The sequence below is a fragment of the Xenopus tropicalis genome, chromosome 2 (assembly GCF_000004195.4).
Source record: "Xenopus tropicalis strain Nigerian chromosome 2, UCB_Xtro_10.0, whole genome shotgun sequence".
Taxonomy (NCBI): Eukaryota; Metazoa; Chordata; class Amphibia; order Anura; family Pipidae; genus Xenopus; species Xenopus tropicalis.
In genome coordinates, this window is record NC_030678.2 from 101658914 (window position 1) to 101677914 (window position 19001).

The 19001-nt window shown below is 37.9% G+C and overlaps 1 protein-coding gene across 2 annotated transcripts in view; it reads left to right on the top strand.

The window, feature by feature from the left end:
- p2rx1 (purinergic receptor P2X, ligand gated ion channel, 1) overlaps positions 1 to 18737 on the top strand; it is a 54448-nt gene extending 35711 nt beyond the window's left edge. For both annotated transcript variants that reach the window (XM_031896983.1, XM_002932279.5), the window contains 9 exons: positions 423 to 519; positions 1723 to 1803; positions 2284 to 2425; positions 5177 to 5304; positions 5806 to 5896; positions 9175 to 9240; positions 10196 to 10291; positions 13925 to 14044; positions 16604 to 18737. In XM_031896983.1, coding sequence (XP_031752843.1) covers positions 423 to 519; positions 1723 to 1803; positions 2284 to 2425; positions 5177 to 5304; positions 5806 to 5896; positions 9175 to 9240; positions 10196 to 10291; positions 13925 to 14032 — 809 coding nt within the window. In that variant the 3' untranslated portion in view covers positions 14033 to 14044; positions 16604 to 18737. The remainder of the gene's footprint in view (positions 1 to 422; positions 520 to 1722; positions 1804 to 2283; positions 2426 to 5176; positions 5305 to 5805; positions 5897 to 9174; positions 9241 to 10195; positions 10292 to 13924; positions 14045 to 16603) is intronic.
- Positions 18738 to 19001: the final 264 nt, after the last annotated feature.

A 19001-nucleotide genomic window follows, 5' to 3' on the forward strand; every position in this document is an offset into this window, starting at 1 on the left:
CATAGGTCTAAAATCACCTGGCCCACAGAAATATTCACAATTTAAATTAAATTAGGTTCAAGTGGAGTGCATTTTATCATATTCTTTTAACTTCCAATTCTGCTGAAATATGCTACCCCCAACCAAAGCTATACCTACAGTTCATCACTGTCATTAAAATTGTCACCAATTCATGCCTATTAATTGGGCACCTACCATCTCCATTACATATTTAACACATAGTTTAGCATATTTTCTAACAAGCATTGCAGTCATTTGCTGTGCATTGCTATGGTGACCTAGTTGGCCACTTTGAACATATACTAAATGTCTAGAAAATGACATAATATATAATGTGCAGTAATGAAGGTCGCCTCTACAGATTTAATAGAGACTAAAGTTCTTCGCTTTACATATTAAAGGTTTCACTGTGTATTTTGCAGGTGTCATGACTGGAAATTGCACACCATATGATAATAAAACCAAGACCTGTCAAATCTATGCCTGGTGTCCAGTGGAAAATGATTTCAATGTTCCCAAGTAAGTATTGCTGTAACCCGAAACGTGACCATACACGGGCCAATTGTAGCTGCCGATATCGGTCCATTGGACCGATTTGGCAGCTTATCAGCCCGTGTAGGGGCAGGAACGAGGGACATGCCCCACCGATATCTGGCCTGAACTTGGCCAGATATCGATCGGGGAGGTTAAAAGATTTAGTCGGATCTGGGACCGCATTGGCTCGTTGATGCGGTCTGCGAACCAACTACGCCCATTGCCGCCCTGGGACCAAATGATCAAATTAGCCTACATTTTCCCAATATTGCCCACCCGTAGGTGGGGATATTGGGTTAAGATCCGCTCGCTTGGTGACCTCGCGTGTATAGCCACCTTTATTCTCATCTCACTTACCTGTCCAGACTTAAGGTGACCATACATGCAGAGATCTTCTCCTGATATCTCCACCTACGGGTGGGTGATATCGGGGGAATTTAGGCTAATTTGGTCATTTGGCCCTGATCGAATTATAATGACTGTAATGGGCGCAGTCGGTTCGTTGATGTGGTCCCCGACCTGACTGAATTTTTTAACCTGCCCAATCGATATCTGGCTGATTTCGGGCCAGATATCGGTCGGGAAGGCCAGTCATTGTTGCCCCTACACAGGCCAATAAGCTGCCGAATCTGTCTAAGGGACCGATATCGGCATCTACAATCTGCCCGTGTATGGCTACCTTTAGATTTGCACACGCAAACAGGCCCGGATTTGTGGAGAGGCCACAAAGGCCCGGGCCTAGGGCGGCACAAGTTTAGGGGCGGCATGCCGCCCCGCCGCAACAGAATTTTTAAATTTGTCTCCCATACGGAGCAGTCGGGACCTCTCCCCACTGCTCCGTATGGGAGTTTAAATGCGCGAATGCGCATGCGCATTGATCGCGGGGGCGGCCTCGGGGTGCCGTCAAGTGAAATCCGGCCCTGCACGCAAAGTAGAATAAAAGTTTGGTATTTAACTGTGTTGCACATGTGTGAGGTTACATATGTGCTAGGGATACCTGGGAAAGGTAAGTAAAATGGCAGTGCTTCGTTGAATTAGCCTTTTCCCTTGGTGCAAACACTTAAAGATTTGAGTCAGTCAGGGGTGGATCTGCGTTTCCTTGTCCTTTAAAGCTAAAACAGCCCATGTAACTTAGCTCAAATTTTGTTATACATGTATTTAATTATACACTTTGTTTTATTTTCTTAGGCCTCCGCTACTATCGCAGGCTGAAAATTTCACTCTCTTTATTAAAAACAGCATCAGTTTTCCTAGACATGGAGTTACTAGGTTTGTATGAAAAACATTTTGTTTAATCTTATGTCCATATAATGTACTCAATAAATTAACTTGTAAAAGTTGGTTCTCGGAAAAGATACTGTTAAAAATACAAGTGGAACCCCTGATTTTATGTTTCCCAGGGTTGTTGTCAAAATTCTGAGAAAATGTAAAATCAGGGGGGAAAAAAAATCCCATGCCAGTAGGGGACTGCGAAAAAAGGCACCAATTCCGCAAAAACGTAAAATAAGGATTCTGTTGTATTAGAATAAGTTTATAAAAAGGGATTAGCATAATTTTTGTACTTACAACTCCTATTGATTCCTATTAGCATTGCTGGAAACAAAGTGTTAATGAATGATAAGAATTGCATACCTGTAGTACCAGTACCAGAGGTTCAGAACCAAGTATTTGTCTTTTATATATATTTTTGCATAACATGGCAAAACATTTTTCTAAACTTTAAATCCATTTTATAAATTTGCTTTTCAGACAGAATTTAGTGGAGTCAGTAACTAGCAACTATCTAAAAAAGTGCGTTTATCACAAAGAAAATGATCCGCTGTGCCCTGTCTTTCGATTGGGATATATTGTGGAACAATCTGGTCGGAATTTCAGTGAGCTGGCCTACAAGGTATTGTTTCATTGTATTATTTTGTCATGTAGATAATGCCTGCAGAAGTACAGCAATAAGCCAGGAATGGAAATAAAAAATTGCCATTGTAATATTGTGTTTAGTATTAGCTCATGCAGTGCAAGAGAAACATACAGGAGTAGAAAAACTAGAAATAAGACATTTTTTCTGCCATACATCAAGTATTCTGTTCTAATCCAACTAAATAAAAATAATTGCAATGTAAAATACGATAAGATGCATATATCCTCTGCAGCTGTCAGACCTGCTGCCTGACTGAATGAGCATGGAACTGGTTATCATAGTACCCTGTAGTCTATGCCATTGACACTTGACCAAGAGCCCTATAGGCTTGAAACATATTGTGTGGCAATAAATATTGCTGAGCAGTTAATTTCTGCTTTATTGCCTTTTCTTGTATAGAGTTTTTGTAGTTCTGTTACGCATCCACGGCAGAGGTGCATACAAGTATAAAGGTTGCATAATTTTTTGACTTAAGGAAACAGTCACTTCATTAATAATATGCCATTCCTCTGGCAATAAAGAGTGTATGCAACCTCTGGTCAATGCACGAAGGGGCTGTCACTAAAGCAGGTAGTATAAAGTTAGAATTTTTGCACCAGGTCCAGCAACCTATAGTGTCTCACTTTATGCTATGGGTTGCTAGACCTTTACATATTAGTACAGTGCCCTCTGTTTTATACAACACTATATTTGCAGTTTTCAGTGCTTCAATGCCACCATTAAAGCTTCCCTTACAGTGTAACTGGCATGTCCCTATAACGATAAGGAACTTGTCAAAATTACTAATAATGCAGCACTGTGCCATCTGCTTCATTCAGAAGGCCACAAAGCCATCCTCAGGTCGGCATCTCTTACTTCCACCTGACAGTCCTACCAGAGGACTGCAGTTTACATTTCTACACCAGGCTATAGAAGGATATATAATTATGGGTTTGACATGTGTCTTAGGGCTTTTACAGACGGGGAGATTTCGGCGCCGCGTATGCCATCCCACTGGCGATTTACATTCTAGCCGGTGGGATGGCATATTGGGGAGATTAGTCGCCCACGACAAGGGAGATTTGTTGCGCAGTGACTAATCTCCCCGCCTGTCACAGCCCTTAGGGCTCTGGCACACGGGGAGATTAGTCGCCTGCGACAAATCTCCCTTGTCATGGGCGACTAATCTCCCCGAGTTGCCATGACCCGCCATCCCACCGTCGAACATGTAAGTCGCCGGCGCAATTTCCCAAAATCGCTGAGAAAGACACGCAAGTCTTTTGGGAAATCGCGCCGCCGCGTGTCCCATCCCGCCGGCGACTTACATGTTCGCCGGTGGGATGGCGGGTCATGACAACTCGGGGAGATTAGTCGCCCGCGAACATGGAGTTTTGTCGCGGGCGACTAATTTCCCCGTGTGCCAGAGCCCTTAAGGAGCAGGACATAGGTTTGAGAATTGAGTCAGATAAAAACCACATTAGCACATTGATGCACTGCCCACCTGATGGGTCCTTATAGGCCCATACTATGATCTGATTGTTACCCATCATATTAAGACAAACTAATAATTTGATGATTGTCCGTAGTATTCTAAATAAGTGTTATATTATCTTTTCTTTAAAGCTAGCCGTAAACAAATATAAAAATCTGCAATCAGATTGGTCAAGTATTGTTCCAAGTTTAGGGCCTCAATAGATAACTCTAAACAAATGAATTCTGTTTAGATGGGAGCTCAGCATGCAATCTTCCAATGGTTAGTAGCATGTGAGGTCCTCGCTCAGTATGGAGCTGTAGCTACACATTTCATTTGTGATCCACGTATCTGCCATATGCACAGAATGATAGGATAAAGGGTGCATGGAAACATTGTACACAATTCAGTCCATGTAAGGGCAGCTTGAGTCCAAGATCAGGGTGCAATAATATTTGGACAAAATTGTTACAAGATTGATATATCGATTGTTGCTATGATACGGTTTGTGGTAGGAAAGCATTCACTGGAGCATTCAAAATACTATGGCTGCTAAGGAAGATGTTTGACTTAATCCAGTGCATCCCTCCTGATTGTGTTAGACAGGACCGCACACAATGACTAAATGGCTCACTAGGCTTTGTTAATTTAATTCACATTTCCCAAATTATTAAGTGGGGGATAATTATTAGTAATAAACATGTTGATTCACAACTGAGTAAACTTACTGTAATATATACATTGTGGATTAAAGACGATCTGAAACATTTTAATGGGCGATTGCAGTGAATATTGCCTCTATCCATATGTCCTACCATATTTATATCTGTTTCATCACAACCAGGGAAAACTGAGCTTCTCTTAATCTTATATGTGTTTTCTGCAGTGAGAGAAACATGCTACTTTCAGAGGATGCCTGTATTAGATCGGCATGTTAGATGTTGACAAAAGGTCTGTGCAGCACAGGTTGAAAATATGCTAACTGTGTGAATGAAATACTGTGCTGAAATATTTGTACTGTGCTTAAATGTAAACTCAATAATGTGTTTGTTAACAATGAGCAAACGTAAGCTAAATGCAGGAAGCCACAGGATGCATTACATTTATTGTTCTATATGGAGCTGATTTATCAGGACTACTGCAGATATTCCCATTGTATATGAGCCCAACTAGTGTATTTGGATTAAGTAATAGACATTGATCAGGTTAAGGCACCTGTTTGTGAATGTATGGTTATTTTCTCATTTGCTGCCATATTGTTGCATTCTTCATTGCAGGGTGGAACAATTAGCATTGTAATTGACTGGCAGTGCGATCTTGATTGGCCTGTGAGGTACTGTAAACCTACCTACGAATTTCATGGACTACAAGATGAAAATAAAGTCTCTCAAGGATTTAACTTCAGGTTTGGCTTTAAATTTAAGGGTATTATTTAGTAGCACTGGCAGATCTTTTCTTTAACACTGACCAAAATAGCACTATCTTTATTTGTGCTGATGACTAAAATAATGAAATCCCTCTCCCTGTTTGTAGACCTGCCTGGAGAGATTGTCAGTATATTAGTTATATTAAAAAAATGTGAAATGTATACAGAAAGCATGAGTAACTTGTGATCTTCCTTAATTGCTGTTATAGGATTGTGTTTACTCCCACTGGTGTGCAATATAAAATACTCTTTTGGTATATCAGTCATCTGTTGTTTATATTATTTGCTTTTCACTGAGAGCACAAGGGGAAGGAGATGTTAAACATAATTATGAATTATAGCATAAAAGACCTTTTAAAATATTGACTTTAACTAAGAGTAATCAGACAATAACATATTTGTTCTGTATAAACAAGTCATTGCTGCCATGATGCTGGTAATTATCTGTTGTTTATTGCTTTCCCTCACTTTCTACTAAAGGCATGCAAGATACTACAAGGAAGATGGAGTAAGTAAAAGAACATTATTCAAGGTGTTTGGTATTCGATTTGACATCCTGGTAAATGGACAGGTATGTTTCTTGACATAAAAAGCATTAAAGGCATTAAAGGGCAAGTTCACCTTTAAATTAACATTTAGTATTTTATAGATTGACCTCTTCTAAGCAACATTTCTACTGGTTTTCTTTTTTATTTTGTATAAAGTTTATTAACCTTCATATTGTCTACAACCTATTAGGCTGGGCCAGATTTTATGGGGTGCCCCTAGGCCCACTGACCTAACCCCACTCCACTGTCTGCACCCCACATCCATCCTGGTGTGCACCCCACAACCTACTGACACCACTTGCATTTTGCACCCAACTGGCTAGTGGGTACTGGTGGCAGTAGTGGTGACTGGATGGGTATGAGATTTTGACAGCTATTTGAATTTCCCCTCCAGTCCGCAGTGGCTTGTGCAGTGTGCTGCCCCTCAGGCCTGGATTCCTGGCAAGGCCCCAAAGGCCCAGGCCTAGGGCAGCATACATTTAGGGGCGGCATGCTGCCCAGCTGCAATTGAAATCCACTAACATTCGGAGCACTGGGGTCTTGGAGTGCTGGCGATTTCTGCACGTCCTGTCCCCAGTGTTCTGTGTGCAAGATAAGTGGATGTGCTTCTGCCTGATCCTAGGGAGGGGGAGAGGGAGTGAGAGGAGCAGCTGACATCGGGCGGCCTCTGGTAACCCATTGGACAAATCCGGTGCTGCTGCCCCTAGAATTCTGAGCCCTGGCCTTTGTGCCTTCCCAGCAATCTAGAACTATGTGTTGGTTTGGTTTTATTGTTGCTCTTCATGTGTATTATTGTTTTGCTAAGTTTTTAGGCACTCTCCTGTTCATTACATTCTGATTTCCAAACTACTAAAGTAACTAAACTTCCACATATTGGTGGCAAAACAATCCTGGTTTATTTAATGTTAAAATGTAGACTACAGATATGGTCATCAAAGGACATGCGCTACCTCCAAGAATACAGTGTTGTACAGTATGTATGAGGGGCGGGATAGGGGAGGCACACAGGATGCTTTTATTAGGAATGTTCACACATAAAATTCAAGCTTCTCTTACACGAAAACAATTTTTGTAACATAGATCTTTACATAAACACATATATAACTAGACATCTATTTGAGAGGCAGGAGTGTTTAAGGAAAGCAACATGCAAATGGAATCCTTACATGTTTTTGGCATACCATGGTACTGGCCCTAACTCTCAGGCCAGCAGAGTACAGCAGGGAATTGTTGAGAATGCTGTTACCGGTGTTACCAGTATAAAGTAAGCCTGCTCCCACTTAAACATGTCAGTCTGTGGAAAGCAATATATATATATAATTATTTTGGTTTAAAAATTCTGTAATTGTAGCTCTTTTATTAAGTTATCTAAAAATGGTAATAGCTGCTATATACCTGTCACCCTAAGAAATATTTTATTGTGCTAGTCAGGCAAAAAAACTGTACTTACACTCTTAACATTTTCTAAATCATGGAATTCACAATCACAGCAAGCAGGCAGGTGCCATCTTGTGGGCACAGTTATTCCAGCTTTGCATCATTTAAAATCTTTAATGGGGGACCTGATGTCCATGCTCAAATACACAATTATAACATCTAGGCATATGCCTGAGGCATAGAGGCCGAGCAGACAATATATGATTGACAGCTCAGATTTTTTAATACATTTATAACAGGCATGGATGTTTAATTAAAAAAAAAAATTTTGGGTTTCATGTTTAAATTCAAAGGAATTACTTTTAATGTCTGGACGACAGGTCCCCTTTAATGGGTACCTAGGGCTTACATGAAATACTCGGCTTTCATATTGTATGTAAGAATAGTATTAGTTACATGAGATTAGGTCTACTTTATCAGTAAATTGGCTATAGTTATGTTTGAATTTTTATGTGCTTTCCACATCTGCTCCTTTCTAAACCCAATTCCCAATACAGTAAAGGGCAACTAAAGCCATCAAAATACATAATTAATACTGTGCTGTAGGGCTACTCAGTGAGTCTGGAAGTACAGTAGCCCTGCAACACAGCAATAACAAGAAGCCCTTCCCCCTCCTCCAGGTTATGTGTGATATAACACTGTCAATTTTTGCTGACGTCATCACCTATGTCAGTGGTCCAGTGCAGGCTCTGTAAATGCAGAGCCCATGTGAGCACCAAATGTGGGTTAGCACTGACTTAGCTGTCATGATGTTCAATGTATAAGGAAACTGCAAAACTGTTACATAATTGTGGTTTATTGTTCATTTGGACAGATTATTTTTATTGCTGAGGGAAAACTTTGCTTTTCAGAATAATTGTTCACTTATAATGTCCGAGTTACTGGGCAAATAGAGTTACAATTTGGCTTTAATAATTTAATTACCTTTATGAGCTAGGGCTTCTGTGCCTATGCTATGTAAAATAAAACCTACATTGTGCAGCTAAATATACTACTTGGGTTGTTTGTCACAACCTTCCTTCTGAAAGTTGATATGCATTTTATTACCTAAGGGTGCAGGGTACTTAATGCACATGCACAACTCTTGCTATTCTTAAAAGAATAGGAGAACCAGTTCTCTCTGATGGCACCCAGAACCTAAGTGGGGTATTTATCTTGTGAATTCTATGCATGTATTTATTTATATAGCATGACAAAGGGTACACAGTGCCTTTCAGGTCAGGACACAGGTAAAATGAATTAAATGGATAATTAGATACAGATGCTAGAAATTACATTACACAGTAGGAATGAGGTCCCTGTCACAGAGACCTTGCAATGTCACTACACTGCTGGGAAGTGACACAGCTGCCCTACGACATGAGGCTGAATAAAATAACCACATTTTTTCCCCTTATCAGTAATGCCCGTAATAAATTCCAAACAACAAAATATGAAGGCAAAAGGAAAAAACAACACAGTTATAAATCATTTTGGGAGCCTAGAGCAATAGGATTCAGTTCAATCAGGGTTTCTAAGGTAAAGTTGTTGTATTGAGAATATTTTAGAAGGAGCATTTTGGTTGCTTTGCCACTTAGCAAAACCCATGAATATATTTTTATAGCGTTGTATGTAAGAATCACTAGCTTTTTCTCTGTAATAATAAAACAGTTACTTGTACTTGATGATAACTAAAGTGCATAAATTCATGCTGGTGACAAAACTTGTTTGAGTATGGTATAATATGATGATCCATATTACAGAAATACCCATAAAAACGCAAGTCCCATGCATTCCAGATAATAGATCCTATTCAAGATAACCGATATTGTATTTGGTCTGGGTACTCCTGTATCTTTATTTCTTTTCTTTTTTATATTTGTAGGGGGGGAAGTTTGATATAATTCCAACAATGACAACCATAGGCTCGGGAATTGGTATATTTGGAGTGGTAAGTACAGTACTTATACATGTGTACTGTATATTGCATTTTTCTTGTTTGTGCTTAGAACAGTTGCATTGTCCTTAAGGTCAGTTCTGTATACATGTTGTTGCTGAAATATAGCAGAAGAAACGCCTACAAAATTAGAATCCAGAACAAAAATTCTTAAGATTTGCTCAACTCTCATAAAAAAAAGCAAAGAAATACAGATCTCTATAAATGGACAGAATGCTTTATTATATGGCATAAACATTTTTCCTCAATGACTAAATGAATTCCAAAATGCCAATCTAGAAGTTGCCAGCGCTCTTTCATGAAGAAAAGCTGCCAGGTTCTCCCAGGGTAGAGATTTATGCCCTCTCCTCTGCTTAGTAAAAATCAACAGAGAAAAATCTGAATACTATAAGGGTCATATACAATTGATAAGGCAGTGTAAAAAGTGCAAAAATAATGAGTGCAATCCGCAATTTGACCCATGCCTTCCAGCTTAAATGAATTGCTGCAGGTTTCTGTGCTCCATTGTATTTATTTGGGACTGAAGTGTGACATGCACATCAGTCAGATGCAGAAGTTATGGAGTGGCAACAGCCACAGGCCACAAGGGGGCCCTGTACTGCGCAGGCATTAAACTAGGATCAATTAACAAAACCACATGAATAACGGCCATATAACTTGTGCCCTAGTGTGCCTGTGCACCACCGGTTTTAATAGGTAGATTAAACTGATAATTTGCTTATTAAATGTCAGGTAGTTGCACACACCAGCCTCATGTTGCTTAGCCTGAGAGATAATAGATAAGAGGACTTTACCCATGAAATAAACTGTTTTTAATCTTAAAATTAGTCTGGGAATTAGGGATTATGGGTAGGTATTTACCATTTTCAGCAGAGTGCTCAGTGTAAAATAGATTGCTTGTCACTAGCTTTGTAACAATAACTTATATATTTTCTTTTAACCTATTCAGGCAACTGTTGTGTGTGACCTGATGTTGCTACATGTTCTTCCAAAAAGGAACTATTATAAGGAGAAGAAGTTTAAACAAGCTAAAACAGCGCAAAAGGTTAGTCAAAATGACTTTTTCTGCAAACAGAAAAATGTGCTTTAAGTAGGCTATAATGAAAAATGTATGAACTATTTATTAAGCTGCGTTTCAATGTTTTAGGAAAACACCCCTTAAATAAGGGACAGATAAATTATAAAACAGTGACAATATTACCTTAGCTGTTTGTAGAAATTCACTTATTTTTCTTAAAGTGAATTTTGTTTACCTGCACCCATTTATACTACAAAATTGTGTGCCCCTATGTATTTTACTTGTGGGAATTGATTTCAAGTCATATACAGGTATGGGATCCTTTATCTGGAAACCTATTATCCAAAAAGTTGCGAATTACAGTAAGGCCATCTTCCATAGACTCTATTTTTAAGAAATGATTTCCTTTTTCTCTGTAATAATAAAACAGTACCTTGTACTTGATCCCAACTAATATATAATTAATCCATATTGGAGGCAAAACAATCCTAATGGGTTTATTTAATGTTTAAATAATTTCTTAGTACACTTAAGGTATGGTGATCCAAATTACGGAAAGATCCCTTATCTGGAAAACCCCAGGTCCTGAGCATTCTGGATAATGGGTCCCATACCTGTACTATGCAATCAAATGATGCACCCAGATAACTCTATATGGGGTCAAACCTCCGAATCTATCAGTACAAAGAGATTCAAACTGTATTTTACAGTTGTTTCGCATTTTGGCATTCTCTACTTATGGACTTATGGAGGTTTAGTTAATATAAAACAGGCTGTCATTGCAGAAAAAGCATCCTTAATAGTCTGAGATTCCAATGCCCACTGAAATTGCTGTAAAGGCTCCACCAAGTGAACTGGAGACAGTGGACTCACTTTACTGCATTGTTTTGCATTTTCATTTTAAACTACCTTGTGATTAATGCAAATGTCTGGTTCACATAGAAACCGAAGTGCCTGTGGAAATCCACAGAAAATTTTTCTGCAGGAATGGCAAAGTCAGATATTGTGCAAATTGGCCACAGACAGATGGCTAAATTGGACTGATCCGACTAACTGTCTTATGGTCATATCATTATTCAGAGATATGGCCCAGTGCTAGTCTGGGTAAGACAACAACTCCATGCATGTAGGCTGTTAGCCTACTTTTCTTTTTTGCCCAGTCTGCCAAATTCTTCTTCGGGGTTATTACATACCTAACACTGTTCATACAAATCAGTTGAAAATGACTGCAGTGTAGGGCCAGACATATAGGCATATATGTAGCCAGCACAGAGTTTTCTCACCAAGACAAATAAATATTATAAAAAATTGTTCATAAATACCAGTTCAGTTACAACACAGAAATCTCAGAATTTGCCTGAGAAGTAATTTAAAGTATAAAACAACAATGCAGCAATGAATATAACTAGACATCCTAATGTCTCCTAGCTCCACCCCAGCTCTTAGCTCTAAGGCAGCGTTCAGAGTGCAGAAATCCAGCTGAATCTGCTAAATCGAATGTTGCCATTAAAAATAACAGGAAACTTTTCTTTGCATGGTGGGATGAACTCCAGAGGAGCAGACGCCCCCCTGTTCCCCCCAATGTAGCAACCCAGTTTCATTATCTGCATTTTATTTTATTTATATAAGCTTGGTAAGGTGTTTTGCTGGAGGAGTGCATACACCTGCAGGGTCAGGGGCACAAATGTACAATACTATTCAACATCTTCCAGACTATTATGCTAAAGATTTTCCTTTGCGTAACTTTTCTTTTGGTTTACTGTTATGACTTTAATGTGAAGATGGTAATTATTTTATATAATGTGTACATTTTCTGTGTTAAAATGTGTTGCTAGAATCCTTTGTACTATATAAACAGTCTGATCTCTTCCTTACTTTGCAATGCTCATAATTCTACAGCTAAATGTAAGTTGTTTGAGCTTTTTGCATGCCAAGGTTTTTGTATATATTGTCTGCCATTTTCATGTTCTTGTTATGCCCAAAGTGCATGTAGCTTAAAAGGAATATTGGCAATTTAAAGCATGCAAAAAAGCACTTTTCAAGTATAGGAGTTATCCTTCTGCTAGAAATCCATACTTTTGTTTCCAGCATCTTGTTGCATTAAAGAAAAAGTTTCATATTTAAGGAAAAAAACTGCACCAGCCTGGGGTACCTGCAAGAGAGGGATCCTCTATCTTCCATCTTCTTTCTTTGCAATCTCGAGGCTGACTCATGCACAGCCAGTTCGGCTTTTCACTTTACTGCACATGCATACTCACACAAAGACAAAAGAAGCAGGCAGAGGATTGCTCCTTGCAGATACCCCAGGCGGGTGCAGTTTTCTGCTAACATCAGCGCCGGATTTAAAAAGCAGCCGCCCCTAGGCCGTCCCCCATTTGCGCCCCCTGCGCATGCGTGAACAAGCCCCCCATGCCGCGACACGTCGACGCAAGCGCGCATGCGCAGGCATTTAACTCCCATACGGAGCAGTGGGGAGAAATCCCCACTGCTCCGTATCGGAGCAAAATTTCAAAATTTTGTTGCGGCGGGGCGGCATGCCGCCCCTAAATTTGTGCCGCCCTAGGCCCGGGCCTTTGCGGCCTCTCCGCAAATCCGGGCCTGGCTAACATGAGCCCCAGCCTGGGGTATAAGGTGATTGATTACAATCAATAGGGGGTGCCTAACATTTTGGCACCCCCAGTGATTGTACTTTTTCTTCTCTTTAAATTTGACTCTTTCTTTAATAGTCTAATAAGATGTTTTTATTGCTGGTTCATTTTTAATGAACGTGGAAATACTGACTTGAAGAAAAAAATCAAGGCTGTTTAATGTAGTCTGTCCAAAAAAGACCCATGGTTGGCTTATACATGTGCTGATGGGGTTCATCATTTTAACCAAACTGCAAATGTGTGGGGGCTCCATACACACAAAATAATGTGCATCTAATTTGGTTAAACATTTAGGATGAAGACACATGGAGCAACTAGTAGCAGTCTACTAAAATAGACAATGCTGATCATTTACTGATAATTGTCTCTAAGTGTGTTTTAGCAGAGGCAATTTTCAGTATTCTCTATGGTAGGATATTTTCTGGTGTTTGGTAGCCATGAAAAAGTAGCTGCTACCGTGTGTCTTTACCCTTATTGTTGCATCGCTGCATGTGTGGCTAGTGTGGGTGCTAGAATGAGTAGGGAAAATATTATGAGGGTTTCATTTCATTAAAAGATATTACTTCTATAACAGCCCAGGGGTGTATCACTCCTAAGTTTGAAAAGAATGCCTTGCATCATACCAACAATAACACTGCTGGGAAAGGGTGCATTGAAAATGATTTATGGAAGTGGATACAGAATAGGGAGAGTGTACATTTTTCACTTCTTCACATTCCACTCAGCAGTGCAGTAATGTCAAAAATTATTGCTACACTCACCAAAACTATAACAATATCTCAAAATTATTGTAAATCACATATGTCTCTGGGGATGTTTAACCAAAAACACAAGAGAGCACTGGAGTTGTGAGCTGATGATAAGAAATGAGCCTTTAACAGGTTATAGATTCTACAGTATATATATTAATACTTTCCTTTATTTTCCAGCTAGATTTTTTTTAAAAGTCATGTATTAATATATATCGTTTTTCAAAGACTTTTGCTCAATAACAAATTTTCTGCATTTTTAGGATTCACAAGAAAAGGAGGAAGTCTATTCCCAGAATGGCCAACAGCTCAATTCCAGCAGCTCAGAGAATGTCTATGATACACAGTTAAATACATACAAGTCCTGTTAAATCAACAGAAAGGTATGCTATTCTAAAGATGTAGAGGAAATCATTTCTTATTCTTTATTAGTTTATAATGGATTCTTCATTTGTTATTTTTATTAGCTTATAATGGATTCCTGGGATTTGCCTTCTTCCTGTCTTTGCTTCATGCAACAAGCGCAGCACTACTTATAAAAAGGTCCCTGCTGCTCGAGTTTTAATGTTAGGCCTGTGTGTAACCCTCCATGAGTGGAGCTATATACTTCGTGTTTAATTCTTATTTCCAGCCAAAAATCCTCTGCAAGTCTGGAGTGTTTGCTTCAAGCAGTGTATAATTATGGGCTTCCCCACAGCTCTTTCTGCACCCTGCGGGCAAATTACCAAATGAGCTCAGTTAGCTATTTAGTTAATAGTTGTCATAAGTGCGCCTGTTGTTGCCAATCAGCATTGTAAATCATGTAAAGTCACATTTGTTTATGCAGCTTGGATATTTCCTGAGGTGAAATTAGGGGCAGCATATGTCTCACAATATTGAAAATAGCTTCAAAGCACACTGTACCTACTAACTGTCATACTGCTTTTAAAAATGATGCACAGAATATACCTTGTTTATATGCAGCATTTATCATTATTATTTTCCCTTTAAATACACAGTAAAGTAAGCATATATGATATATTTGCTTTTCTTTGATTAGGCCTTTAGGCCTATAGTACATGGCACTTTGGTTTAAAGCGGTTATTCACCTTTTAATTAATTAAGTACAGGTATGGGATCCATTATATGGAAACCTCTTATCCAGAAAGCTACAAGTTATGAGATGGCTATCTCCCATAGACTCCATTTTAATCAAATAATTCAAATTTTTAAAAATGATTTCCTTTTTCCCTGTAATAATAAAGCAGTACCTTCTACTGGATCCCAACTAAGATATAATGAGTCCTTATTAGAGATCTATGGGAAGCCCCTGGTCTTGAGCATTCTGGGTAACAGGTCCCATACCTGTATGAGGTAGAGAACACTTTTTTTTATTTTTTGTGGTTTTTGAATTATTTAGCTTTTTGTTCAGCAGTTCTCTAGTGTTGAATTTCAGCATATATCTAGTTGCTAGGGTCCAATTATCCTAGCAACCAGGCAGTGGTTTGAATGAGACACTGGAATATAAATAGAAAGATTATTAACAAAAAGTAACAATAACAATAAAATCATAACCTTACAAAGCAATCGTTTTTTGACTGTTCGGCTGCAGCGGTTAGTGACTCCAATTTGATTGCTTGAATTTGGAAGAAGAAAGCAAATAATTAAAAAAAATGAGAAATAAAAAATAAAGACCAATGAAAAAGTTGCTAAAAATGGACCCTTCTAAAACATACTAAAAGTTATCTTAAAGGTGAACCACCCCCTTAGTAAAACTGCACCAGTATGTCACTAACATTAATAGAATGATATTTCAATTGTTTGGTCACTTACACAGAAGAATTCATCCTTATTATTGCAGTGGACTGCTCTTTGTTCAGACCTATGTTCAGTGCACTGTGAATACAATGAATCAGATTTAAGAATTTATAAGCATAAACTCGGTACTTACAATGTATACCTAAATACATGCAGCAGTTCTGTAGTTATGCAAAAAACATACTTCCCAGCATCACATAAAGTTGCCCCATGATAAAAAATCTGAACTGCCCTGATTGCATTTAATTCCCTGATTTTTCAAATGATCATGTAATCTAAACATAAACAATATGGTAGCTCCCATTAATAAGTACAAATACAAATATAGAGAGAGAGGATATTCTATTCACAGAAATTAATGGGAGATAAATAAAATTCACCCACTTTCTATTCATTCCTATGGTATTTTTAGAAGTGTATTGGGTGAAAGTTAGAGCTCACCGTTTGATAAATATGCTTTTACAAATCCGAAAGGAATGAACAGAAGTGGGTGATTTTTTCTGTGTTCATCTCTAACCTCACATTTTGGTAAAGCTGCCCCATGATTTTTTACCCTCAGTAAACACTTTCAGGGCATAGCCCTGACCCTCTAGGGATGAATTAGAATGACAGTATGTGCCAGGCCTGATCCCTATCAGCTCAAGATTTTATACTTGAGTGGTAGCAATTCCCACCAACAATGTCCCAACATCTAGTAGAAAGCCTTCCCTAAATAGTAAAGGCTGCTTTTGCAGCAAAGAGAGGCCCAGCTTCATGTTACTACCATTTCGGAATGAGATCTTTGACAGCCGGGTGTCCTTATACTTTTGTTCACATAGTGCATTATGCTTTAAGTACTACTGCTTTATGTTTGATTACAGCAAGACTGTAGTTCATCAGTATCTGAATGAATTACTTGAAAGGACGCAACACTTCTTCTTTAATCTTCTTTTACTTTTTAAAGTTTTTTTTCAGCCAGAAGTAATTTAAAAAGTAATTAGTAAGTATTTCCAAAAAAAGCTTTGTTGATAAAACTTGGTAGCATCTTAGTTTAGGATATTTTACACTATATATGGTAAAGGCATGAATAATGTTTCATGAAATGCATTAAGTAGGCACTCAATGACTTCTGACAATCACTCATGATACATGTTTTTTTCTGGCAGGGGCACCAAGATGGATGATTGACCAAACCAACGCTTTCATTGAAGATCTACAACAGAACACAATGCTAAATTCACGTTTGTTCAGAACTATGGTGTGCAATAAGAAATACTTGATAATAACACATAATAGTCAGCATCGGAGCACTGGTGACATGCATTTCACATGGATTCTATAACCATCAGATTAAGATTATCACTGTCAGATTTCATTCATCCTTAGGGAAATTTCACATGCAGCAATTTGCTTGGGTTTTGCATAAAATCTGGAGAATTGGGGAGAATCCCATTCCATTTCCATCATTGTCCAAAATCTTTAAGTTTGAGTGTTTGAGGTGAATGTGATATTTTGTGTTATTTCTGACTTTGACATAAACTGTCTGAATGTGTAATATAGTATTTGTGGAGTTTATGTTGTGTTAATTTACCATTTATATTTGACTCCTATGTAACATGATGTTAAATGTTTAAGGCCTATTTACCAAAATCGCAAACACATTGTTACTCTTGCCATCTTCCCCTCAATGTCAAAGTAGAAAAGTGCATTTTATTCGCACAGAGAGGTTTTGAAATATTTTTTACAAAAGAGGACAAAATTCTTTTCAGCACAAAATGTTATTTTATAAAAAGCTTTACCAAGCACAGGACAAATATGTTTATTAGTACATTAGAGAAACATGGTGACTTTTTAGGTTTTTAGGCAAACAAAGGAAATGTTCATATTACAAACTATGGTAAATAGGTCCCCTAAAGACTTTTATATTTACCTTCACGCCACTTCCAGTTCCACTCACTGGGAGATCTACAATTGAGGATACATATGGAGTATATTGCAGTACCTTATTACCTGTTTGATTACTTAAATTTTATACATAAATACAGAATGTGTAATGCTCTTCTTCAGACCATTAAGGGCAAAGACACAAGTAGCGATTAGTCTGAAAACAGCATGAGATTAGTTGCAGCGACTTATACATTACCCTATGATGGGAAAGTCTAATCAACCCATTTTGTCTGAGTACTAAATAGAGGAACTGCATCTAGAAAAAATGTTAGGAAACAATTGCTTCCTTCACTCATCTGTGTCTCTTTTTGCAAATAACCATGTACATTTTATGCAATATTATGAATAATATTTAAGCTTTATTTTGAGTTTATTGCAACTAAGCACAAATGAGGTTTGATTAGGTTACTATTGTGGAAGATTTCATTTATAGGGGAAGATGGGGGGGGGGAATTACTACAGTCACAACAGCCATTATTTACTTTCCTTTAGTCTTTTTATTTATTTTTGTATTAAACGCCTTTCCATAAACAGCCACATATGTTTTATCAGATACAAAATAATAACATAGAAGATCATTCTGATTCTGTACCAAGTGGAAAAAATACAATTTCTACAGTAATTAATAATACTAATAGTGATAATGATTCGAATAAATGAAAGCAAAATGTGCTTTTTAATAAAGATTATAATGTACAAACAGCTGTGCTTTGTTAAGGATTGTAGTAACAAACAAAAGCCAGTGGTAAACATATTCTTTTATTATTGATAATGTGTACAAGAGTAGGGCAGTCATTTTCTTATGAAATGTATCTAAAAATTTAAAGATATATTTATTTCATAGAAAATAAATGGCTTCCACCAAACCAAACACTGTACTATAAAAGAAACATGATTATTTTAGAATGTATATTTTTCATATAACACACTGGATAAAGCTCCTATAAGCTCCTAAGGTTGCCCTTACCCACAGTGTGAGTTCTATTGTGTGGTTAGAAAATACAGAGATAATTAGCTCTATTCTTAATATTTATAATATTTGTTTAGGTTTTTAAAGAAATGTGTATCCACTATTTACTGACCAAATCTAATGAGAGCTGCTGTAACTCAGCATGAACTTTAGGCTTAGGTTACCATGCTGTACTTTATCTATTAGACAGTAGAGTGAAACAGATAGCTGTTGCTATGTTATCGGCTGTGTCCCTTGATTTCAGGATCTGAATCAAAGCAGAATTCCCTTCAACTGTTTTTCTCACTGCTTTATGTAATTTGTGAGCACATGTAATACATAAGGCTATGTGACTGTTTTGTAGCAAACAAAATTGTTTAATAAAAATAAAAAGTATTTTTGTACTACTTTCTCCTGTGTAATTTTGTAAAAGAACTGAAAGTCATGATTGCTTATTATCCATCAGGTTAACATACATTTTCTGGCTTACTAAGTGAATTGTAAGCCGAGTATTGTCCGTCACATGTTGACTCGCCTCTGTCGTTTGTTTAATGTCTGTAATACTAACAGGGCTGTCTGTTTATAACCACAGTTCTAAACATTATGGGGAGAATATCAACATGAAAGAAACCTGTTCCAATAACCAGATGCAACTAGTTTGAGAGAAA